This window comes from Lepidochelys kempii, chromosome 4, assembly GCF_965140265.1.
Source record: "Lepidochelys kempii isolate rLepKem1 chromosome 4, rLepKem1.hap2, whole genome shotgun sequence".
NCBI lineage: Eukaryota > Metazoa > Chordata > Testudines > Cheloniidae > Lepidochelys > Lepidochelys kempii.
Window position 1 is genome coordinate 97,857,157 of NC_133259.1, and position 25,959 is coordinate 97,883,115.

Below are 25,959 nucleotides of genomic sequence, written 5' to 3' on the forward strand. Positions count from 1 at the left end.
AAATGAAAAACTATTTTATAAAAACGTTATACCTAGGTTTACAGTGACAATTTCTGGCTGGTGGAGAGAACACTTTTAATATAGATAGCAAATATTTAAAAACAATATTTACCAGTACACCTTTACCCTCTTCAGGATTTGGGTACTTTACTGTTGGAAATTCTGGATCAGGATCCTTCTGTTCAGGAACAGCCAATGGAGGTTTAAAGTCAAATGCCTTAAAGGCTGACTGCACAAATTCATGGCCTACACCATGCACAGAAGTGTGGGTGAACTTCAGCTTTGTTTCCTTGTTTATATTCCTGAAATCAAGTAAATTAATTATGTTAAATTAACATGGCCACTGTGTGCCACTTAACGGGGTTCAGAAACAACCATGACTCAATACTCTGCAACAATGTTAAACTATGAAACCAAAGAAAGTTTGTATTAAAAGGTATCCTTTTTTACCCCATCTCTAGCCCTACATGACTGTACCACGACATCAGATAAAATAAGGCTCTGTATAGCCTTACAGAGCACAGGAGGAAGGAAGAACTAGTATGATTGGCTGATAAGATTCAGTACCCAAGTTGAGTAATGGCATTTAAACAGACTTCTACATAAAAGCAGAAGCTACACTGAACCACAGTGTTATCTGTTGCTATGTTATTTATCTTTCACTCACTTTACTTAGAGGCACATACAACTAAGAACAAACACCACTTATTCTCCTAAGTAGATGCATAATGCTTGTTTGTAATATTACAGCATTATTTTTCGTACATTCCTGGCTTTCTAGTATACTGAGTTTAGCAGTTGCTAGCCTCAGGGTAAAGTTAATGTAACCGACGAAGTTAAAATTTTTGTACCCAGCTCCTCCCCCTCCCCAACCCCAGTTTTAGTTTTAATCTTTGTTTAAAATCAAGTTAAAAATATAGGTTTGTCACCAAGAGAATGACAATCACCAGCTCACCTGTGAAAGCAGTGCTTTTGTATGTCTTTAAAGTAGTCCTTATTGATAGTGACATAAGGATCATGAAGTAGCAAGCTGCTGTCAACCAGACTGTCATCCCAAGCCTGAGGCCATGGCTCTTGGTTCTCTTCGATAGCTTGAGAGATTCCTTTGTCATGAGGTGAAGTTATCTGTGCACCATTTTCCCAATAAACCTAAATGGTACACAGGACACACCGGGGTTATTTTAAACATGAATACCTTTACTGATCTTAGTTGGCTAAATCCTGGCACAATTTATGGCTGATTCCAGTAAATACAGCTAAAACAATACAGTGTAATATACTTTGAATATAGATTTCCCTAAGCTTTGTTTTTCTGAGGATGTAGTGCCCTATATTTAAATCCCCCATGAAAAACAAAGTAGACCACCACCAGGCTCATCTCATTTAGAGATAAAAATCAAATTTCAGGCCATTTGCTAGGCAGATAGTTAATACTTGTCCATAATACATTGTCTCAACCTACATAGTTTACTCTAATTTTATATATAACCACTACGCATGAGACAAGACAAGGGGGAAAAAAAGGAAGAAAATATTTTTAGTACCAAAAACAACACACGAAAAAAAACTGCACAATTTTTAACTGCAAAAGCAATCAAAAACTTTTAGTCCCCTACACCACCTGCTGCTTTTGGTCTTCAAACTACTTCCACCCATGCAATAAATTGTTAATTTAAGTCATGTTACTGTAAAATTCTTAACACTTTCAAAGGTCTGAACATATTTGAAAAAGCAGCAAGATTACTGAAAATTAAATATATATAACATTTTAGAACAGTGAAGCAACACATTCTGGAGGAATGAACAAAGATCTGAGTTCTAATCTTGCCTCTGTCCCTAACTTGCTATATGGCCCTGGGCCAGCCAATGTCTCATCTGTAAAATGGGGATGATACTACTTCCCTCCCTCCTTCCTAGGGCTACTTTGAAGATTAAGGACTGGATAGCTCTTTGAACATATAGAGTGCTACTATACATGCTATTATTAAATAGTCATGTCTGAAAACAATGGAAGATTTAAGTTATATAGGAATACCTTGTAACCATTATCTTGTTTTGGGTTATGGGAAGCAGTAATCATAATTCCAGCAGAAAGTTTCAGATGAGTTATTGTGTAGGGCTGTAAAACAATAGTATAAAGAGAGTTATCATGGAGTCTCGATCTTGCTAAATTCTGGGAATCAAGCCATCGCTGCAACCATACAATCATAATTTCAAGTCTAGAAAATAACTATTCTCTTTATTGATTGTGAGCCATGCCATCTAGTGGCCTGACTGCTTAATTACAGGTACCACACATGCCCAATAAAAGTGTAAGATCAAAGAACATTTGATTTTCCAAAGACTAAATCTGGACTGAATATACCAAAATAATGAAAACAAAGAAATAATGTATATGACAAATGTTATCCTTGTTCATTTTACTGCTGTGAAATTTAAGTGTAACTAATTCCCTTCACAGCATGTTTCAATTGAAGTTTATTTAAAATTAGAGCTGTGTAGAGTATCAATATTTAAGTTAACCAGAATTCAGAGTACAGTAGATTCCTCCAATTTGGGACAGCACAGTGAACGAATGTCACCATCAAGAGGTGTTCCTAACTCACAGAGGACATTTAAAAAATAATGCTGGTCTCCTGAGAGCAGTAGCCAGTGCACTGTGCTATTGGACAGGTCCAAAAAGTTGGTAGGCATTTTGCGCACTGGGTTAGGGACTGAATCTTGCTAACTGCATGGCAGCCCAGCATGGCCAAAAGGAGCAAACTAACAGTCAAGAACAGGCAATGGTGAAAAATTCACACAGTATTACATTAAAGGAGGAAATGAGAGCTGTTACATGAGCAAACGTAGAAAAAGCATGATCACAAGACACGCTAAAGTCCTAAGAATGACCATTACAAGAGCATATCCTCATTAAAGAGCAGTCATTGCCATCGTACAGCTTAAAATAATTTCTTGAAAGACAACTCATTGAAGCATGGCCTGATTGAAGAGTATTAGAAGGAAAAAATACTGGTTTTCCTATACATCTTGAAATTAGAATACTGTATTTGTAGAACATAGTAACCCAGGGATGATGAGAAATATGACTCTATTGTTCCAATCTATGAAATGTTTAATACTTTTGCTACCAGACAGGTGTGCTTCTGTAGCACCAGTTTAACACTAGACAGAAGTTACTGGAATATCATATTCCAGATACATTAAGCAGCACAGGAGGTCCTGAAATACCCAATACAATCGGCAGCTACCAACTAGTTAGTAGCTGATCTAGTTTAAATAATGTTATTTGCTGGAAATACTGTCTGGATTCTTGGAGTTCAAGCTCACCTATCTATAAATATATAGAGTATGCATCTTTTGGAAGACATCAGCCATTGCTCATAAGCAGAAGTATAGCAGCTAATCTTCCAAAATTCAATAGGTAACGTATCCCATCAGGCAGGTGTGAAGGGACATACGTATCCTTCAGAAACTCTGGTGGCCCTCACATCCCCATCTTTCAGAAGAGCTGCTATCTGGGCAGCAGCACAGTATGGTTACACGGAATCAGAAACAGGCAGAGCACTAGCTGCTTCCGAAGAAGCTGAGAAGTTCAGGATAAAATATCGACAGCATATCCTAATCAGTTCCTCTACAGCTTACTGTACCTGAAGCAGCTAGGATCTTAAATAAGCCTGAGAGTAGCAAACTAAGAAATGAGTTTGCTTTTTCTAAAAAAGATTAATAGGGTTTTTTTTTGTACTTGACAGTACCCTATAATGTTGTATGAAAAAGAAATTATAGACAACTATACCACAAAAGGTGTTGGTGTTATATTGGAGAAGAGGTACACTGGAATTCCCTGACTGATGAAAGTTGTTGCAGCAAGCCTTGCAAACCTAAATGACAAGAAAAGTTTATTTGGAAATACATTCATGAGACTCTCACTAGACAGTTAAATAAAATTCACAAGGAGCATGTAGATTTGATTCTGGTGTAATTCATTTGTCCCTTATTCTGGTTACAAACATGGTCCAAATTTGCAGTACAGACTGGATTTTACCAGTGTTTCATACCAAAATGCAAAAGGAGAGCAAAGCTATATTTCTTATCTTCAGATGCACAGTGTACACATTTTTACATTCAAATTGCACACACATCTAACTGCTCCAAAGAACATGCTATTGAAGCAGTGAACAAACTAGAATACATTCCATATAACATACAAATAAATCATTTCCACAGACTAAGAGTACCTCTTGCTGCTACCTCCACTTGAAGGATGGGCGCGAGCATCAAAACCAATGACAACCCCTCTTTTCTTTAGATCACTGAAGTTCTTTTCAAGGTACCTGCAAAATCCCTAAAGACAAAAAAACTCAGAACTTAATCTTAGTATTTTAAATGTGGCTGCAATAAATTTTAAAATCTTTAAACATAAACAAACAAACCAAAATAAAAAAGCAAGTAAAGTACCCTAAATTGGTTTAGGGTAAAATTTTCTGGGAGCAAGAAATACTGATTGAAAACCAAGAAAGTGGTGAGTTTCCAAACAAAAATACTGAAATATCACTGATGGGTTTTATAATATGAATAATTCCAAATGAAAAATTTAAATCCAGGTAGATTAGGTAAAAATGATAATTTTGGATTACAAAACTTCACAAGTGATTAATTCAGATGCTATTTTCTGGCCTGAAAAAGTAATCACTACTAGTGAATATATTAATTTTTTAATCTCAAACACACCAAAATGAAGCCTGTTTAGGACAAAGTAAATCAATGACATGGGATACACCCTTACTTTTCAGAGGAACAGCCGTGTTAGTCTGTATTCGCAAAAAGAAAAGGAGTACTTGTGGCACCTTAGAGACTAACCAATTTATTTGAGCATGAGCTTTCGTGAGCTACAGCTCACTTCATCAGATGTTTACCGTGGAAACTGCAGCAGACTTTATATACACACAGAAATCATGAAGCTATTACCAGCAGGACAGTGGGGTGGGAGGAGGTATTGTTTCATGATTTCTGTGTGTATATAAAGTCTGCTGCAGTTTCCACGGTAAACATCTGATGAAGTGAGCTGTAGCTCACGAAAGCTCATGCTCAAATAAATTGGTTAGTCTCTAAGGTGCCACAAGTACTCCTTTTCTTTTTACCCTTACTTTTATTCAGCTTCTCCAGATACAGCAGATCTACTCTAGGATGTATGAGGTATTAGAACTTTTACGCAAATTGAGACTTGCACAGATATACTAAATTGGCTTAATTTGGGATTTCCTATATTTTTACTGACTGAGACAGTAGGAAAAGCATCTGGCACGTAAATACCTTGCAATGTCATCTATAAAAGTGACATGCAAATGCCTGTTCTCACTTTCAGGTGACATTCTTAATAAGAAGTGGGCAGCATTATCTCCTGCAAATGTAAACAAACTTGTCTGCCTCAGTGATTGGCTGAACAAAAAGTAGGACTAAGTGGACTTGTAGGCTCTGAAGTTTTACATTGTTTTGTTTTGAGTGCAATTATGTAACAACAACAAAAAATCTACATCTGTAAATTGCACTTCCATGATAAAGAGATTGCTCTACTGTACTTGTATTAAGTGAATTAAAAAATACTATTTCTTTTATCATTTTTACAGTACAAATATTTGTAACAAAAATATAAAATGAGTATTGTACACTTTGTATTCTGTGTTGTGACTAAAATCAATATATTTGAAAATGTAGAAAAACATTCAAAAATATTTTAATTGTGTGTTCTATTATTGTTTAACTGTGTGATTAAAACTGCAATTAATCACGATTAATTTTTTTTAATTGTGTGAGTTAATTGCAATTAGTCAACAGCCCTAATATAACTCAGTAAGATTGCAATTTTAAGATAAAAGGTTTAAAAACTACAATTTAGCTGGCGGAGCCGAAGTTACGTGGGCCCAATGTGGGTCTCGCTGTGGTGGGCTCCTGCTGCACTGGTCTGGGCATGGGGGAGCGTCCCCTTTCTGGTCTCCTCTTCTTATGGGCTACCGGGGATTGAGAACAGTGCCGACCACTGCCTTAAGTGGGAACCCTGCCAGTGCCAAGGGTCTCTGGCAGAGTCCTTCCTTGGTGACAACTCCTGCCTCATCATTGCCAGCACACCAATGCTGAGGTGTTCAGCGTTGGGTCTGCTGAGCCGGGGTTCAAGTGAAAACGTAGAGCAGCCTCCATCAGAAGAATCTCGACGCGCTGATCCCTCTCCTTCTGAGTTTTCTGATGAAATCCCCTGCAGATCTTGCAGCATTCCTTTTGGTGACTCTCCCCCAACACTTCAAGGAGGAAGCATGGAGGTCACTTCTTGAAATAGACTTGCCACATGCTGCGCTGGGTTTAAACCCTGGGGATTGATGCATGCCCCGGTACCGAGGCAAAAGATGGCAATAAAGGGAGAGGGTTTGACATTATCTAATTAATGTATGACCATGTAAACCATTGTTGCTACCACTGTTATATAATTGCTACAAATCTTATACGAAGTGTGACACATAGCCGGAAAGGGTTAAGCAGCTTGCAGGCTAATTGACTCTGGGTCAATCCTTAGGGACATGTTAGAAAAGCATGTGAATGGTAATTAAGACCATTCTATGGTAGATAGGGTAGAACTTTGAAATGCAAACCTATATTGTTAGAAATTAGAGGCAATGCTAATTCTGTGTGTGTACTCATATCCTGTTTAATGCTAGCCATGTAAACAGACAGTTACTGTCTGTCACTATAGCTACTGATTCAGAGATCAAAAGGGAATATTAACATTTAGATGAATCTTGGTGCAATAATGTCATTGTCTCTATGTCTCTTTAAACTTTGTGATAACTACATGGATTAATATAAGACTATTTATCCATTAAGTAGTTTAATTACCAGTGAGGTTTAGGAAACAGAAGGTTACATTAAAAGCCTATTGTTCACCCAGAACTATATGGTCAAATGGCTACTAGAAAACTGTATAAAAGACCTTTGGGTCCTGATCCTGTCTTCTCAGATCTGCTTGATGCTTCTATACAGGGGAAGTTTAAGCCACAAGATTGAGATCCCAGTTCTGAGTGGACCACTCTGATATAATTTGGACTATAACCTATGGACCAATTCTGAAAGACCTCTTTGCAACTACAAAGCTCACCATCTCTGCTATGAATCTGAATCTCACGAATTATACTCATGTCTGTATGTATACTGATCTTTTAACCAACACGTTCTCTCTTTTTTAATAAATTTTAGTTTAGTTAATAAGACTTGTCTGTAAGCGTGTATTTGGGTAAGATCTGAAGTATTCATTAACCTGAGCGGTAATGTGTCCAATCCTTTGGGACTGGTAGAACTTTTTTATATGATGAATAAGATTTTCAGTAATCCTCATTATATTTGATTTGGGCATCTGGGTGGAGGCCTGAGGCTGGGTTACTTTAAGGGAACTGTGTTTCTGGCTTCTGGGTAACCAGTGAGGTGTTATGGAAGCTGTTTTGTGCTGGCTTGGTAAATCTACATATTGGAATATCCACCAGCTTTGGGGCTTGTCTGTCCCATTCTTCGCAGTTCACCCTGAGTGACCTCAGTTGGCTCCCCCAGGATTCCGGTCACAGGGGGTTACCCGCTAACTGAAACTTATCTAACACCATACTATGAACCTAACTATTTACAGGACAAAAGTTCAAACTACTAAATAAGTTGCACTTGCAAAGCAAGAGCTAACAAGCATTCTGGCTAACCATCACAGGCAGTAAGAAGGAACTGAAGTGGTGGCGAGTTGGCAGGGCCCTATATTCAGGGCCACAAAGGTGCAACCCTAGGGGCACCCAGACCGATCTGATAGGTACTGCAAAGGGAAAAACCTTCTGGCAGCTGTGCACGCACTCCTAATTGGAATGGACATGAGCAATCACTCAAAGAAGAACTAGAATTTCAATATATGTAAGTGGGTTTTCTGAAGTGGTCAACATTGGCCTAACTCTGCTCCCAGTGAAACCACCCTTGAGGTTTTGGACAGTGGTTAAGTTCAATTCTATTTCCAATTTCATCTGGTTACCTTTTCATTAAAAATATTAGTTTCTACTGAATGCAGAAGAAAAGCCTGCAGTTAAGTAATAACAGAAAAACAAAGTGAACTTGGTACCTGAGTTGTCTGAATAATAGTAAGGTCATTCATCTGAGAAATTCCTGCCCCCATGGCTGCTCTGAGTCCTGCTGTCCCAAACTCCATCCGTGACCCAAAACATTTTTGTAGTTCTCCTGCATTTTCTTCAGCAACCAGTTGCTTCACTATTTCTGAGGTTTTTGTATTCTGTAAAAAGATACAATTACAATATATTGTTATTCTGAAAAAGCTTGTTATAACTTTAGTCTCAAACTGTGACATTCCTTACCATTTCTTCTGCTGAACTGATTCTCAGACTAGACCTGACATACCACATCTAAAACTCCAAAGTATTAGTCATAACACCTTCATAATTTTAAATCAGTGTTATTATAATGGATTCTTATTTCAATACTATACCCATAATCTGGCATACCAATTGCAGTTTGCATACCCTTTTGAGAACCTGACGCTGAAATCTTAGCTACATTTGCAAGTCTGCAAGATACAAGAATATAAGAGGAGAGAATTTCAGTTATGTGAATAAAGGAATTTGAAAGAGAAAGCATACTGAAAGGCTATTTAGGGAGATAAATACTAATTCTGAAATATTACTTGTATCGTACTACAAATGTGCATGAAGCGGTTAAAAAAGCACACCATCTCTGTCCCACAAGTTTAAAGTCTGCCTAATACAATAACTACAGGAGGAGAAAATATGTGAAGGGGTGAAAAGGGAGGGAAGATCAGGGCAAATATATTGCAAACAAGCAATAATTGGAGAGAATATATCCATCCATCCTGACTGTTACACTTTTTAAGTTTAAGAAACTACTTTAATCCTCCTTGAATAAGTGGGTTTTGAAGAGGAAATTGGAAGAAAGGGTCTCATCACCAATTCTAGAATACAACCTTACTCTATTCATAATGGGGTGGGGGAGTTGTTGGGCTTGTTTTGTTCTTTAGTTCATTATGTGCACCACTTTGGAGGCATTTTCCTCTTTTCTCGGAATGTTACATGTGAAATATAGTTGTAATATCTCATCCTATGAGTTGCACAAGACCTTCACTATATTAAAAAGAGTATTGGATTCAAATTTCTACACTAGCTGTAATTCCCTGAACTCTGATGAGCCAGACAGAACATTAAGAGAAGTGATGGTCCAGTGTGCTTAGGGTGCTAGCCTAGGACCTATAAGACCTGGCTTTGAGTCCTTGCTCTGCCACAGACTTCCTGTGTGACATTGGGCAAGTCACTTACTTCTCTGTGACTCAATCCCTTATCTACAAAATGGGATGAATACTTCTTTTCTACCTCACAGGGGTCTTGTAAGGATAAGTACATTAAAGATTGTGAGGCATTCAGATCCTACTGTGATGGATGCCAAAAGAGTACCTTAGATAGATTGGACAACAATTGTGTGCTTGCACAATGCATTATCCATTTTATGATTTCACACATTTTCTACTGAATCAGAACAAAGGTTAGATTTTAAAATGGTTACATCCTACAGAGGATCCTACATAGGATTGCTGAGGGCAAAGCTCACCACAAAGTTCTAAAGTGCTATAGGATTTTTTTTTTAAATATAAACACACAAGCTCTATCCCCAAAGCAACAGAATTACATATTAAAAAATACTTTATTTTACAATAGGAAAATACTGAGAGAAAATGCACTTTGCAGATAGGCCCCTAGGATGCTTTTTCAATACATGATTTACACAAACTGTGACTCATGGGAGTAATTCCATCAAAATCAATGCAACCATTTTCATGCATAACAGTTCACAAGACCAGGACTTCGTTTTGTCATAACTGGGAAAGTGACGTGCAGTTTATCAGTGATCAGAAGTAAACTTTACTTTTGATTTTGTAACTTTCTATTGGTATTAAAGCAAACCCCATGGAACCCAAGTACCTGCGTGGTGTTTTCTTGGATCACAGTAGGTGTACAAGGGTTATATTGATTCAAATTGGGTTTGCTCAATAATATTCTTGAAGCTCATTGTGTGAAAAACTTGCAGACTGGCTCATCCCCCTTTCTCAATCATCGCAGTGACCAAAAAGCATGTTAATCAAGAACATCTGCAACTCCAAATAAGATAGCAGTTGATAAAAATTAATGCATTAAAATGTTAAAGTACATTTTTCTTTTTGAAAAACTACTTAAAATTAAAATTGAAATTATGACAGACCTCATAAAAGTCACTAGCTAACCAAGCAGAACAAGAGAGTTTGTTGAAGTGGTAAACCAGCTTTTGACAGCAGTAGCTTCTTGTGCAGGTGCAGAGAGAATACCTACTTTCTTGATCACTGGGGACAACACCACCATCCAGCATGTCACTCAAGCCCTCAGCCTAGGCGTTATCTTCACGTCAGATCTTTCTAGATCCTCACATCTCTGCTATATCTTAATCTTCCCAATTTTTTCTGTATAACCTTTCTAAGATATGGCCTTTCTTATCCATCCATGTAGATAAAACTCATATCTAAGCTCCTATCATCTCGCATCTCAATACAACATCCTTCTCTCTGGCCTTGAGAAATGCCATCTTGCCCCACTTGTGTCCTCTCAGAATGCTTGGGAAAATATCACTTTCTAAACCTGTTGCTTTGACCATGTAACCCCTCTGTTTGCATCCCTCCACTGGTTCCCTCCTCATTATCACATCCAACATAAGGTACTCATATTCACTTCCAAGGCCCTACACAGTCAATCCCTACCCATCGGTCATTCAGTATCAACCTACTCACTTGTTAAAATTTTCCAACAAGCATCTCCATGCTTTCTACCATGCTGCCCCACATTTAGGAGGCGCTCTCCATAAACCGCCTATTACTTGACTATGGTCAAATATTCGAGCAAAGAATGCCCTGATGTAGGCAGTGGCCTATTTGTTAACAAGCCCACTTAAATAGCCTAATCACTCACTTTACTACATGCTAATGACACCTGTGGGGGAAAAAAAACTGACTGATTGGCTGGAATCTCCTAGAGCAAACTTTTATGTATATCTTTATTTGTATATCACATCATTGATGCAAAGATATAGATGAATAAGTTGAAGCGGATAAAACAAAGATAATGACAACCAAGATGTTTGAAGAGTTGGCCTGTTCCCTAGCTAATCATTTAAAAATAACTTTTCCAGTTGCTCTGCGTTTTATTTAATTTTGTTTTTTATTCCTTTTGTGACTGTTCAGTCTTGAATAATGTTCACTTTTAAATTCCAACCTAACATTGCAAAAAAAGGTAATTATACTTTCTTTTTTTAGGTCTTCATTACATCATACTTTGAGTTATTTTAATATAGAAAATGCAATTAAGTAACTTGGGGGGGGGGTTGTAAGTAAGCACAAGTATCTAAGGCTAAGCCTATTGGAGACAACAAAGTCTTACTCTTCTTTGCTAATGTTCTAATGAATTAGTGCTTTAAAATATCTTTTTTTGCCATTTTTGACATTATTTGACCAATGTTTGACCAATTATTTTTGGATTGGTCAAATGTCCAATTCCACTTCAATTTACTAACTACACATAATACTTAGTTTTAAATGCAACACCTGTTTTGATAAGAAAAAAAGCTTATGTATCCAGTACATTTCAGGTAGTTTCAGTCAACTAATACAAACAACTTTAAAATACTGTTTTAGCGCATGTTTAATTGAATTCCAATTTCCATTAGAAGATATCGATACAAATTACAAGTGAAAAATTAGCCTCATAAATAAGAAATGTATGATTTCCCCATTTTTAACATAATAAAAATGTAAAAATTAATCTGAATCTATCTTAAGCTAAATAATTGCATCATAAGTGAGTAATGATATGGTCTGTCCTCATTATCCAAAAAGTATCAAGTTTAATGTAAAGACTGTATTTAGTTGCAAATCAACATGATTTAATGTTTACCAGCTAATTTGAAACAACTTTTCTTTAGGAAAAATACCTAAAAAGTAGAAATGAAAACTACAATTAAAAATGAACGATTTAAACAAGTTTTCCTGCTTGCTGATTTAAATCATGATTAAAATTGATGATTTAAATTGCTTGATAAGTCATTCTAACTTGGAAGACATTATTAAGTATGATCCAATCACACAAGACCACCAGATGAAAAATACTGCATGAGGTTCTGAGTTATATATTAAATAGTCGTATTTATTTATAAAGGGCCCTGCAATGCAAAAGAATGCACCCCTGTATTCACACTCTACATATTGCAATAATATTTGTACAAAATATGCTTTGTGAGCTATCATTTGAAAACTAATGACTTACTGGTCAGTAAATATCATGGTGAAATGTATGTAGCAACATTATGTGTAAAGTTATGAAATCCCCGTGTATGATGTTAAGGCACATATTCAAACTCACATAGCCCCGATTAAGTAGACTTGGTCAAGGAGGCCTGTCAAACAGAAGAATGTGTGTTTACCACAATTTGCATATAAGCTGTAAAAAAGAGTCCTCAGACAGCAAGAGGGGAAAGAAAGAAGACCAAGAAAATTCGACAGAGCATAAATAGGTGAAAAGAAATATACCTCTACCCCCGATATAACACGGTCCTCAGGAGCCAAAAAAATCTTACCAGGTTCTAGGTGAAACGGCGTTATATTGAACTTGCTTTGGCCTCGAGCATTTCCATTATCAATAGTTACTTCCCGCCCCGATCTATCCACCTGCCCCGCTCCTTGTCCCGACTACCCCCTCCCCCTAACCACCTCTCCCAAGACCCCACCCTCTATCTAAGCCCCCCTGCTCCCTGTCTTCTATCCACACCCCCTGACAGGCCCCCTGGGACTCCCACTCCCTATCCAACGCCGCTATTCCCCACCCCTGACCACCCCCTCCCCAGAACATCCAAACCCTCCAACCCCCTGTGCTCCCTGACACCCCCCCCTCCTCGAGACCCTCTGCCCCTTATCCAACCCCTCAGCCCCGGCCCAGCAGCATGTCAGAGCCAGGTAAGCAGCCCTGCCCCCCAGAGCATTGCTTTACTGCGTTATATCCCAATTTGTGTTCTATTGGGTTGCATTATATCAGCGTAGAGGTGTAGCATGAAGCCTCCTTCCTCCAGCAGACTCCATGTCTACTTGCTCTCAGCTGGAAAGAACTTTAGTGAGGCATGACACTCAGAAAAATGCTTTTCAAAGGGTGACTGGACTATAAAAGTGAGGGGCAAAACATGCCAAGTTCTTGCTCCATACCCATCTCTCTCTTCATGTAAGATGACCAGAAAAACAGCCATTGGACTTTGCTGACCAAACTCTCAGGCTAGAATCTGGCCCCAATGTTACTGGAAATGTGCTAAGGAACTTCACTTTGAACCAAGTCTAGTTTAAGTTCAGAAAGAGTTTTATCTTTATTTTTCTTGTAACCATTTCTGACTTTAATGCCTCATTTCTTGTACTCAATATCTCTTTGTAGTTTTGTTCTTTAATCAAAATTAATCCAGTGTTGTGAATTGTTTGTGTAACTCCATTGAAGGCAACAAGCTATTATGTACTGACCCCCTTAGAGGGGCAAAAAAACCTACTGCAGGGGTTGGCAAACTTTTTGGCCCAAGGGCCACATCTGGGTATGGAAATTGTATGGGGGGCCATGAATGCTCATGAAATTGGAGCTTGGGGTGAGGAAGGGGGTGTGGGCTCTGGCTGGGGGTGCCGGTTCTGGGGTGGTGCCAGAAATGAGGAGTTCGGGTGCGGGAGGGGGCTCTGGGCTATGGTTGAGGTGGGGAGGAAGGTGAGGGCTCCAACTGAGGGTATGAACTCTGGGGTGGGGATGAGGGGTTGGGGGTGCAGGAGGGTGCTCTGGGACCAGGGGTTCAGAGGGCAGGAGGGGGATCAGGGCTGGAACAGGGGGTCGGGGTGTGGGAGGGGGTCAGAGGTGCAGGCTCCGGGCAGCACTTACCTCAAGCATCTCCAGGAAGGAGCAGCATTGCCCACCTCCGGCTCCTATGCAGAGGTGCAACCAGACAGTTCTGCGCGCTGCCCTGTCCGCAGGCACCACCCCTGCAGCTCCCACTGACTGCAGTTCCCAGCCAATGGGAGCTGTGGGGGCAATGTGCGCAGTCCCCTGGCTGCCCCTATGTGTAGGAGCCAGAGGGGGGACATGCCACTGCTTCCAGGAGCCATGCGGAGCCATGGAATGGTTGGAGCGGGCAAACTCCCAACCCCGCTCCCCGACAGGAGCTTGAGGGCTGGATGCAAACAACTGAAGGGCCGGATGTGGCCCCCGGACCATAGTTTGCCCACCCCAAACTAGTGTACCTGGACTGTCCAGGAGAGGGCTGGACAATGCAGAACACACATTTTGGGAGGGAAACTCAGGACTGGTGGCATGTTGGCACGTCACCTGCAAATAGTAACCAAGGTTCCTGGAAGCTGCTGTTTGTTGACAGGCTGCTGGGGTCAAAGCTGCTGGACCAGGGCTGTGGCTTTACACAGACACTCAGGGTGCAACCTGCATACTGGCAGGCTGACTAAGAGTGACCCAAACTGAAAGCTACAACAGCAAAGCATTGTGAGGCACCGCAGGTATCAGGACAGGGGTGAAACAGCCCCTCTGGTCTGGACTGCACCCTGGAATGTCATAGGGACAAAACAGGAAAATTAAAATACATTGTTGAAAACAAATGAAATGTAAGAGCCAAACGGGACATTCAAAAGCCAAGTAAAGTGCCATCATTAAGAAGGGGCTGGTAATAATTAAAAACAACTCTGAAAGAAAAGAGAACAAAAAAAGTAGAGATTATGACAGAAGACAAAACTAGCGGACAGAGTATTGGGCAGGGGCTCTGAAGACCTGGGTTCCAGGCCAGCTCTACACTACACTACACTGGTTTTCTGGGTAACCTTAGGCACATCACCTCCCTGTGCCTCAGCTTCCTTTTCTGTAACAATGTACAGAGGGCAAGGAATGCTTCAACACCCCAATTCATCAAAAACAAAACAAAACCTTTTGTTGAAATGAATTGTTGGGATTAATTTTTTTCTCAGGTTCAGAACAGAATTACTGGTCAAAACCAGAGAGAAAGAAAGAGAGTGGGCACTCACCTGGGAGGTGGGAAACCAAAGCTCAAATTCCTGCTCTCAGTCAAGCCTGACTTTTGCATTTAACCACCAGTCCAGTTGAGGGGCGGGGCCCTCTCCCTCCAGAACAGTGGGGGGTGTCTGGAGTTCCCGTCTAGTCCTACATGTCCATGATTTCATAATTGTTCTCGACGTGCAATGCTTGGTCGCCAGCCCTAGCGACACGTAACAACAATACTGCCCTTTGTCAAGGGCTCGGCCCGGATCTAGGGGGGAAGGCATCCAAGAGCCTTCGTGCTCTATCGAGGTATTATTCCAATCAACAAGTTTGGCCTAAAACTTGAGACTTAACGGAGCTTTTGTCTTCCAGCCGCAGGCCGGATGCGGCTCACTCTCTCCCTCTCGTACCTAGCGAGCGTTTCTAGCGCAGCCCCCACAGCCGAGCCACGTGGGGTCTTTTCCCCCCCGTCAGCTCCACAACAGAAAGCGAAAGAGGCACAGGGACGCAGCCGCTTCCTGCGCGACCCACCCCCTGCGGGCAGGCCGCCAGCGGCACGGAGCCCAGCGGCGCCGGCCAGGGCTCAGAGGCCGAGGGGCGTGCCGGGCACTCTGCCGCCGGTCACGGCAGCCCAGGCGGCCGGGCACAGGCGGACAGCCGGGGAGCTCACCCAGCCGCCCGTCCCGCGGCAGGGGCGACGCCGGGGACAGCGCGGCTGGGGCGCAGGCAGGGAGAGCGCGCCGGGCTCCCCGCCTTACCTTGTCCCAGCGCAGCCACTGAGCAGCCGCCTCAGTCAGACTCGGCGCCGCCATCCTGCCCGGTGGGTTCAGCTCAGCGCTGCCCTTCCGGAGCGGAGCGCTCAGAGGGGCGGGAATCGAGCGGGAACAGCCGCGGCCGTTAGCTTCCCTCCGCTTCGTCCCGGGGCGGGGCGGGGCGGGGAAGGATCCGGCCATAAACTGCTGCCCCTCCCGCTGTGCTGCCTTCGCTGCGGCACAAACCGCTCCCTCTCAGCCCTCCCGCCGGCGGAGGGGGGGCACTGAGCATGCGCCGGAGCATTCGCGGCTGCCCTCGCTCCAGTCAGACTTTGCTGCCTGCTCTTCGGAGGGGTGTTAAAAAAGGGCGGGGCGGGGCGGGGCGGCAAATCGCAGCGGGGGGAGGGGTCAGGGGCTGAGCGGGGGGCAGATATTTGCTGGCCGGGGGGTCACGCGACTGTAGGTAGCGGCAGAAGAGGGGCTGGAAGGGAAAAATCCGGGGTGGGCGCCTGGGTTAAGCCCGGGAGGAGATGTTGCCAGGCTCTGTGTGGAGACAAAACCCCTGTCGGGGAGGGGGTAACAGTTACCCCGTGGGCTGAGCCGCGTGCTGTGCTTGCAAAGGTAGGGGGGTGGGGGGGCACAGAGGCTTTTTTATTTCTGCTGCCAGGACGCTGCCTGTCAGCCGTGGAGCAGAGGGCGGGTTCCTGGGGCTGCGTTCTTAAAGGCACAGGCCTCCCGCTGCCTAGACTGTCAATGCTAGGACCCTGCAGCTTCTCACTGTTTTATAAAAAGAAAAGGAGTACTTGGGGCACCTTAGAGACTAACCAATTTATTTGAGCATGAGCTTTCGTGAGCTACAGCTCACTTCATCGGATGCATACCGTGGAAACTGCAGCAGACTTTATATATACACAGAGAATATGAAACAATACCTCCTCCCACCCCACTGTGCGAGAGCCAGGAGACTTAATGCTGTGAAATATTGTACACGCGCTGCCTCCCTCAAACTCTGCGCCACACATTTTGAGTATTTAAAAGAGTCTGCTATCAGTTTCTATGTCTATGTGAAGTCACCACAGCTCCTTTCTCTTATATAACACACTGAAGTGCTAAACTCCCCCCTAGAGCCCACACATTCGCACCCCCGCTGCACCCTAATCCATTGCCCCAGCTCAGCCTGTATCCCTCCTGCACCCAAACTCCCTCTCAGAGCCTGCATCCCAAACAGGACCAGATTAACCTTTTGTGAGCCCAGTGCTAAACATATTTGTGGGCCCCCATGGGGGCAATGGGAACATGGGGAGGGGCCAGAGTCCTCAGAGCAAGGGGCTGGACAGGTAAATGGGAAAGGGGCATGGCACAGCAGGGACAGCCCCGTTCCACCCAGCCCAGTAGAAGGGCACTGATTACAAACCTGTAGCCGCCAAACGCACACTGGCCCGACTAGCCCTGCACTGTCATTGTGCTTCTGCCCCTTGGGGGCAGGCCCATGCCGCACCATGCTACCCCCTGGCCCAGCACCCCTCTGACCCCCTACACCCAGTGCCAAACCACCCAGAGACCCCCACAAACCCGTATGCCCAGTGCCCTCCCACAGACCACTATAAGAACATAAGAATGGCCATACTGGGTCAGACCAAAGGTCCATCAAGCCCAGTATCTTGTCTTCTGACCGTGGCCAATGGCAGGTGACCCAAAGGGAATGAACAGACAGGTTATCATCAAGTTATCCATGCCCTGCTATCACCCCATCCCAGCTTCTGGCAAACCGAGGCTCGGGACACCATTCTTGCCCAGCCTGGCTAATAATCATTGATGAACCTATCTTCCATGAATCTATCTAGCTCTCAGCACCCCCCCCCCACAGATCCTCTCATTGCCCAGTGCCCCCCTACCCGAACACCCCACACAGCTCTGCCACCACACCTGCACAAAGCCCTGCACCTCCCTGCCCAGAGCCCCCCCATACATCCCCTTACTGCCCAGTGCCCCCCCACAATCCCACCACCACAACTGCACAGTGCCCCACACAGACCCACCCCGACACACACAGATCTCCCCCACTGCACAGCGCGCCCAACACACACAGATCTCCCCACCCCCCCAACTGCACAGTGCCCTCCAAAGCTCCCCACTCCCCAGCACCCCAAAACACACAAACCTTCCCCACTGCCGAGCACCTCCCACCCCCTCACTGCCCAGCACACACTCCCCCCAACCCTCTAGAGATCTACTCTCCCACACCCTGACCCCCGGCCACAATAGGAGGTGACTGTGTCTGCCAGGCTGAGCCGGCAGTGCAGCCAGGGCTGGTCCTGGAGCACGATAACTCCAGCCCCTTGGGAGTGGTGCAATCAGCCAGGCCGGAGCAGGAGCAGGGCCTGCCCGAGCCAGGCTCCCTCAGGACCCACATGCCTGGCAGGACTCAGCTAAGCCCCCCACACTGTCCCCTGTGACTGTCTGAGAGTGGCCCGGGCTCTGCCCCTGGGGATGCAGCTGGGGCCCCACAGGTCCCAGGCAGCAGAGAAAGCTCAGAGCTGGAAGCAGTGCTAGGGAACAAGGTAGATCCCTGGGACATGACTCCCAAGATCCCACGCAGCCCAGCCACACCCCATGGCCAGCAGCCCTGCCCAGGCTGCATGGTGGACCCCAGCTGCTGGGTGATGAGCCTCCTACAGGCAAGTGGAACCTGCTGACTGAGAGCTGCTTACACAGCAAGGCCTGGGTGCTGGACTGCCCTGGGCGAGGGGCCAGACCTGGCTGTGTGGATGAGTTAGAGGGGTCCATAATGGGGCCCTTCCCAGTGTGGGCCTGCTGCCACTGTGCCATTGGCACCATTGTAAACCCGGTACTGACCCCAAACCCCCTCCCACAGCAAAACTCCCTTGGACCTGTTCTGGATGCCACCAAAACATATACAAACCTGCTGCCCCTGGTGCTACTTTACTGCTACAAGAGACTTGATGCAGTGAAATAATTTACCTACATTCCCTCAAACTCTGCATCACACATTTTGAGTATTTAAAAGAGTCTCTTATCACTGTATGTCTATGTGAAGTCTCATAACGGTTCACAAATTTGTCTTTGCTGCTGCTGTTATTCCCTGAATTATGCTCTCTTCCTTGTAATCCAGTTTAATTATAGTTTTGCTCCTTTAAAAATGTTATTTCTATTACTGTTATTACTCTGAACACTTCGTCATTTATCTGTATTATCATTGTACAATGCATGTCACTGTGCTGTTTATTTTTTATTTTAATAGCTAATGCTCATCAAAAAAATTTTAAGGAAGTAGTTGTTATTGGTTTTAGCAATTCCATCTGTGTTTCTATTATAGCACTTGCTATGGTTATGGTACTTTGATTTGTAATTTGGAGTTTTTAATTCTACCTTTTTTTCTTTTTCTTTTTATAGCACAAGTTTATTTTGTTGGGTCATGTGACTTCCACTATGACTGATTTCCTGTCCTGTTTTCAACAATTCCTTTGCAGTTGCTCCACCAATGAGGATTGCCTTTTGCTGCATTTATCTTGCCTGTGAATCCAGCCCTTAGTGTCCCATGTTCACACGTCATTGCTCATGTGTAAAAGTTGATTCACAAATATTCCGTAAGTGTATTATATTGTGTCATCCTACATCCTTCCCAAGGGCAAAAATCTTCTGCAACAATGAAGGTTTGGGCTGATGAGCAGTGGCTGCAGAACTTTTGGATGCACAAGTCCACATTCCTGCATCTGTGTGCAAAACTCACCAAAATAAAAGCTGCACTGACAATGGAGAAGCAAATATAAATTGCACTATGGGGACCTGCAACACCAGATTCTTATTGGTCAATCAGAGGTCTCTCTACTAAACCAAGGTGAAATGGATTTCTTTAATGTAAAGTAGTCAGAACATATTGTTAAAGATCATTTCATGTTCAATGCCCTGTTAATACCTCTGCAATCACAGAACAACAAAGTAGTGTTACTGGGTTTCAGACTGTTGTCTCTTACACCTTTCTTAAGTTTCCATAGCTATATTTCTGAGTAAGGCTAAGTTTTCATAGAATCATAGAAGTTTAGGGTTGGAAGAGACATCAGGAGGTTATCTAGTCCAACCCCCTGGTCAAAGCAGGTCCAATACCAACTAAATCATCCCATCCAGGGGTTTGTCAAGCCAGGCCTTTCACCAAGTAACAAGTTTTCAGGGCCAGAGAGAGGGGAGCATTTGTGCAGGGGCCAAACCGTGCCCAGGGGAGGGAGGGACAGATGGAGGGGGCGAGTGCCAGCGGAGAGGCCTAGGACATTGCGGTAGCCCATGATCGGGGTAGACAGGGGGCTGGGATGTGCAACACATGGGGGTGGAGCCTGCGCTGGGGCCCAAAACCAGGTGTGGGGGCAGAGGAGCTTGTGTCTGTCTTGGCTCAGCACCCACTCCCAGGGCTACGGGGGTCACAGTGCCACCTAGCCCGGAGCTTAGCAGTGCTCCTCTCTCTGAGATGCTGTGCTAAACTGCCCAAGGAGACTTGACTCAGTGCCCTGCGTCTCACCCTGACCTGCCGCTCTAACCAGCTTCAGCCTTGGCACAGGCGTTTGGGGTATGACATCATTGCTTTCCCATTTCTGGAGGTGTAATGCGCTCGGGCGTAGCCTCCTGGCAGCCCTCAAATGCGCCTTGTCTGCTGCCCCCTCCACCCCGCCAGCCAGGCACTCCATTCCTTCCGAGTCGCTGTCGATGCTTCCCTCCGTTTGTTTATTTATTTAAAAAACAGTATTTTCATGACTCCGCCTCAGCATCCCCCTCATTTACCTTGGGTACCATTGTGCCACTTAAGGTAGGATTTTGATAGTAAATAATTCTATAAAATAGTTTCTACTAGTAGATAAGCACTCACATCTCAGTGTTTTCTAGTATAATGTTTCCTATGTTCTTATATAATAAGTTTGCAATTCACAATTCAAAAATTGTCTTTTTTATTTTTCCTGGAAGTACAAGTCCATTCTTTATTTTATGACACCAAGACTGTCCGATTTCCTGGTTTATCATCAAAACTTCATCCATTTCCTTTGTTGATCCACAATGAGAACTGCCTTTTCTCAACCATTCTGCCTCTCTCTCTCTCTAGAAAATTATGGCTTGTCTATACTGGAAAGTTTTACCAATTGTACAGGAGTTATACCAATAAATACCCTATGGGGACACATATCTGGGATAAGAGTGCTTTTTGTGGTTTAGCTTAAGACTCTTCCAGACCAACCAAACTAAACTTAAAAAGGCACTCTTATACCTGAACAACTGGCTGGGATGATTTAGCTGGGGTTGGTCCTGCTTTGAGCAGGGAGTTAGACTAGATGACCTCCTGAGGTCTCCCAACCCTAATCTTCTATGATTCTACGAACTGTGTCCACACACAGAGTTATGGCAGTATAACTATACCTGTTTAAACCTACAACAGGACCTTTGTGCTTCACGTCATCACTTGTGTAGAATTTACTTCCCAAATATTCATAAAGGGCACTATACTATCTATCTAGATTCACGTGACAGTGATATCAATGGGAATACTTGCTATGCAAAAGTTAAGCACTTGTTCATTTTTTTTCTGGATAGAGGCCTTAGTTTGCACTCTAATACTGCAATTGTTAATTAGCTGTGAACTCTACCAAATAATCTATGTATCTAATACGTATCTACATTCCTATAACAGTCTATGCTGGGTTGGACTTCCAGTAATATATAATTTTGTTTTCCCTTAATTAAAATAATTCATTTCTTTAACTAACTCCCACATCCTGCAAACACTAAAGCACATGCATCTCTTCATGTACTTTATCAGTTGCACTGATGTTCATTTTGCTACTGATTTGTTTATATTTCTGATTGGATATCTTACTTTCATGGCCCTGGCCAATCAATAAATTGTCTTTACATTATCATAGTTCCATAATATTTCATAGATTTTAAGGACAGAAGGAATCTTTAGATCCTCTAGTCTGATCTATAACAGAGGCCGTATAATGTCAACCCCTTATCCCTGCACTGAGCTTATTGTATTTGACCCTTCAGCACCTGGTATTTTTTCTGTGAAGGTACTTATTACACTATAATCAAGCCATCTCTCAATCTTCTTTTTGATAAAATACACAGATTGAGCTCTTTAAGTCTCTCATTGTAAGGCATTTTTGTGACTCTTTTCTACACTTGTTCCAATTTTTCAATGTCCTTTTTAATAACTAATAATACTTAAGAACTCTATATAGTATTCCAGTGTCAGTCTCACCACCTGATACTGAGGTAACATGATGTCCCTTTTACTCGCTACTCCTTCTCTATACAACCAAAGATCATATTAGCCCAGCATTGCACTGGAACTTCTGCTTAGTTGCTTAATCACTATGACTCCTAAATCCTTTTCAGAGTCATTGCTTCCCAGGATAGAGTCTCCCATTCTGCAGGCTTACGTTCTTTGGGCCAGGTTTTCAAAGGTACTGAAGACTCGAAAAATCAACTGATGCCTGCACACAAGTACACTGCTCCTGTTAAGTCTGATCTTTTTTATTCTTATTGGAAAAATAAAATTGTGCATGTGTGACCCAGGAACCTCTTTGTGCCAACTAGAAGAGGACACAGGAGGTGCATAGGGTTTTACAGAGATCGCTTGGATCGGTATCTGCATAATAGTTCAACAAAGGGTGGCATGTGATGTCTCTGACGAGCACCAGTAGCCCACTTTTCATCATTATCATTGCAAAATATATTTACGTATAACGTTTAAGAAGTAACATATCTATAGTGAAAATTATGTTCTTACGGTCTTGGAGCTAAGGCCGGAGGTGACATATCTAGGAAATGTTCCTTTATACTTATCTCACTGCCTGGTCATTTATATATTATTTATTGTATATCTCACAGTGTATGCCAATTTGCATATGAAGCCACTTGTGGATGAGAGATTGCAAAATCTACAAGAGATTAAATCTACAGGAATAAACAAACAGCAAGGGGGGTGTCCTGTTTGTGAATAAAGACAAAAGATTATTCTGATATATATTGAAGTGCAAAGCAACACATTGAGCCCTTCAACAAGGTTACAGGGTTACTATATGTCCGGGTTTTCATAGATGTGACCTCTTTTTTGGTAGTTCATTTTCTGATCGGGTGGATTTTTGAAATAAGAGTCAAAGTCCAGGGTTTTTGTAGAGCAGATGTTGCAGCTCAGAAAAAGCCCTGATTGGTGCACTTTTCAATTGGTCCTTCCCCTGCATCCACAGCTGATTGGTCCATTCCCCTTCTGCCCTGGCTGCCAGCTCTGTGGAGGGGCTTGTGCCAGCCACCCTGCCACGGTGACAGGATGCGACACTGCCCACCCACCTCCAGCGAGTATCTCCACTGCAAGTATCCCTTCCAGCACCTCCAGGTATCCCTTCCAATACACACACCCCTCCAGCACCCCTCAAATACCTACTCCAGCACCCCCAACTGTACCCACCTCCAGGTCCCCTGCCCCCCAACCAAATGTCCTGTCTTTGGGAATGTAAAATATGGTAACCCTAAATGAGGAGGCACACTGACAGTGTGCTTGTTTTATGAAAGGAGCATCACAATTAACCTAGCTGCAAAGTGCCGCAAGGATTTTGGGTGAGCAATACTCTACAAGACATGAGAGCTTCTTGTTAGAATGTGTGTTTATGATTTTATTTTATTCGTACCACTTTGTTTCCAATACTTCTACTTGATATCACTTGAATCTTTATGGCGGTAGGAGAAGTTCTCCTGCTTGACATAGTGTTGTCCACACCAGTGCTTTTGTCTATGTAACACATGTCACTAAGGAGGGTGGTTTATTCACACCCCTGAGCAACATAAGTTATGCCAACATAAGCTGTAGTGTAGACATAACCTAACTCTTTCTCTTTGTTACTGCAAAACTCAGGTGTAGTGAACAGGAGCTACCTACACCTGGTCTATGCTCAAAACCTAAGTGTTCTCCCTAAGTATTCTCTGTTCTACTCCACACAAACCACCCCAGACTTACAAAATGTTATCATTCCTTCAGCCTTTTCCTACAGAGAGCCCCTTCCTGCACACTGCACCCCCCCCACACACCCCACACTCCCTCCACCCCAACCCCCTGCCCCAGCCCTACATTCATGACCCTGCATATAATTCCCCCACCCAGATGTGGCCCTCAGGCCAAAAAGTTTGCCCACTCGGTCTTAGAGTATGTCTACACTGTAATAAAAGACCCATTGCTGGCCCAGGTGAGCTGACTCAGTCCTGTGGGTCCCGGGCTGCAGAGCTATAAAATTACAGCATAAACTTTTGAGACCCTGAGAGTGGGGAAGGTCCCAGAGCCCAGGCTCCAGCTTGAGCCCAAACATCTACACAGCCTGAGCCTTGTGAGCCTGAGTCAGCAGACCCTACACAGCCGGGGCTGTGCCATGGGTCTTTTATCGCAGTGTAGACATACCCATGGGATTCAGACCTGTGAGGTGCAAAGTACCCTCAACTCCCATGGAACTTAATAGAAGCTGAGGGTGCTCAGTGCCTCATAGGATTGAGACCTTAGACAGCAACTTGTGAGATGAGTGTAATATGTGCAGTCTGTTACCCCCAGTAAACACATTTATAGACATGGTCATGATTGGTCATATTGGACCTTCATACTCAACATGAGCAGCACATGGAAGACACTAATCTTTGATAATTGGTATCCGTAATATACATGTACGTGTACTTAAATGTTTTCAGTCCAATACAATTGAGCGATTAGCTTTTGGTGATTCCCCGATTAGGAATAGTTTCTGTCTTCATCAGTTAATAATGAACAATTTTACCAAATTTCAAGATTCTACATGAAGGGGAACATGGACATTAAGTCACAGAGTGACTCGTTTTAAGTATCTGTATAAAATAGAGCATTTTACATTTGTTATTTAGTATTATTTAGTATTTATTATTTCTAATACAGTAGTGCCCAGAGGACTCATTGAGGGGTTAAGTGCCCAAATAAAATGATAATCTGTGTACCAAAGAGTTTACATTCTAATTTAAACCAAAATGTAATAAATAGGTAGCCTGAGCACAAAAATCTATTCACCAACCCTTGCCATAATTATGATAATGAAAAAATAATCACTCAGGTCAAGAGCTTATAAAATTATTGTAAATATATTATTCATATGTAGCTCCCTTTTTTGTAGCTGTTCTCATTTCTATGAATGTATTCACTATTTACAGATTTTGCCAAATAATGAACAAATTCCAGTGTAGGGGTTCGTTATTGATCATCTAAATCGTGTATTTCTGTTTCAACTCCTTAAATGGGTTGCTGAATAGAAGAATAATGAATACTCCTTATATGCATGTTGTCATAAAAATAAAGGGAAGGGTAACCACCTTTCTGTATACAGTGCTATAAAATCCTTCCTGATCAGAGGCAAAACCCTTTCACTTGTAAAGGGTTAAGGAATTAAGATAACCTCACTGGCACCTGACCAAAATGACCAATGAGGAGACAAGATACTTTCAAAGCTGGAGGGGGGGGACACAAAGGGTCTGTCAGTGTGATGCTTTTGCCAGGAACAGATCAGGAATGAAGTCTCAGAAACTCTGTTAAGTTAGTAAGTAATCTAGCTAGAAATGTGTTAGATTTCCTTTTGTTTAATGGCTGGTAAAATATGCTGTGCTGCATGGAATGTATATTCCTGTTTTTGTGTCTTTTTTAACTTAAGGTTTTGCCTAGAGGGATTCTCTATGTTTTGAATCCGATTACCCTGTAAGGTATTTACCATCCTGATTTTACAGAGGTGATTCTTTTACCTTTTCTTTAATTAAAGTTCTTCTTTTAAGAAACCTGATTGATTTTTCATTGTTCTTAAGATCCAAGGGTTTGGGTCTGTGTTCACCTGTACAAACTGGTGAGGATTTTTATCAAGCCTTCCCCAGGAAAGGGGGTGTAGGGCTTGGGGAGATATTTTGCGGGAAGACGTCTCCAAGTGGGCTCGTTCCTTGTTCTTTGTTTAACACGATTGGTGGTGGCAGCATAGGGTTCAAGGACAAGGCAAAATTTGTACCTTGGGGAAGTTTTTAAC

The 25,959-nt window shown here is 42.9% G+C and overlaps 1 protein-coding gene across 3 annotated transcripts in view; it reads right to left on the bottom strand.

The window, feature by feature from the left end:
* The window catches only part of PGM2 (phosphoglucomutase 2), a 31,325-nt gene extending 15,174 nt beyond the window's left edge, over window positions 1-16,151 (bottom strand). For 2 of the 3 annotated variants that reach the window (XM_073342292.1, XM_073342293.1), the window contains exons 1-7: window positions 15,890-16,151; window positions 8,135-8,302; window positions 4,239-4,345; window positions 3,797-3,881; window positions 2,036-2,119; window positions 956-1,149; window positions 113-302 (exon numbers count right to left, since the gene is read on the bottom strand). In XM_073342292.1, the coding sequence (XP_073198393.1) occupies window positions 113-302; window positions 956-1,149; window positions 2,036-2,119; window positions 3,797-3,881; window positions 4,239-4,345; window positions 8,135-8,302; window positions 15,890-16,084 (1,023 nt within the window). In that variant the 5' untranslated portion in view covers window positions 16,085-16,151. Of the gene's footprint in view, window positions 1-112; window positions 303-955; window positions 1,150-2,035; window positions 2,120-3,796; window positions 3,882-4,238; window positions 4,346-8,134; window positions 8,303-15,157; window positions 15,842-15,889 lie in introns of those variants that run through there. The other variant, XM_073342294.1, reaches the window with a different exon arrangement.
* Between the last annotated feature and the right edge of the window lie 9,808 nt (window positions 16,152-25,959).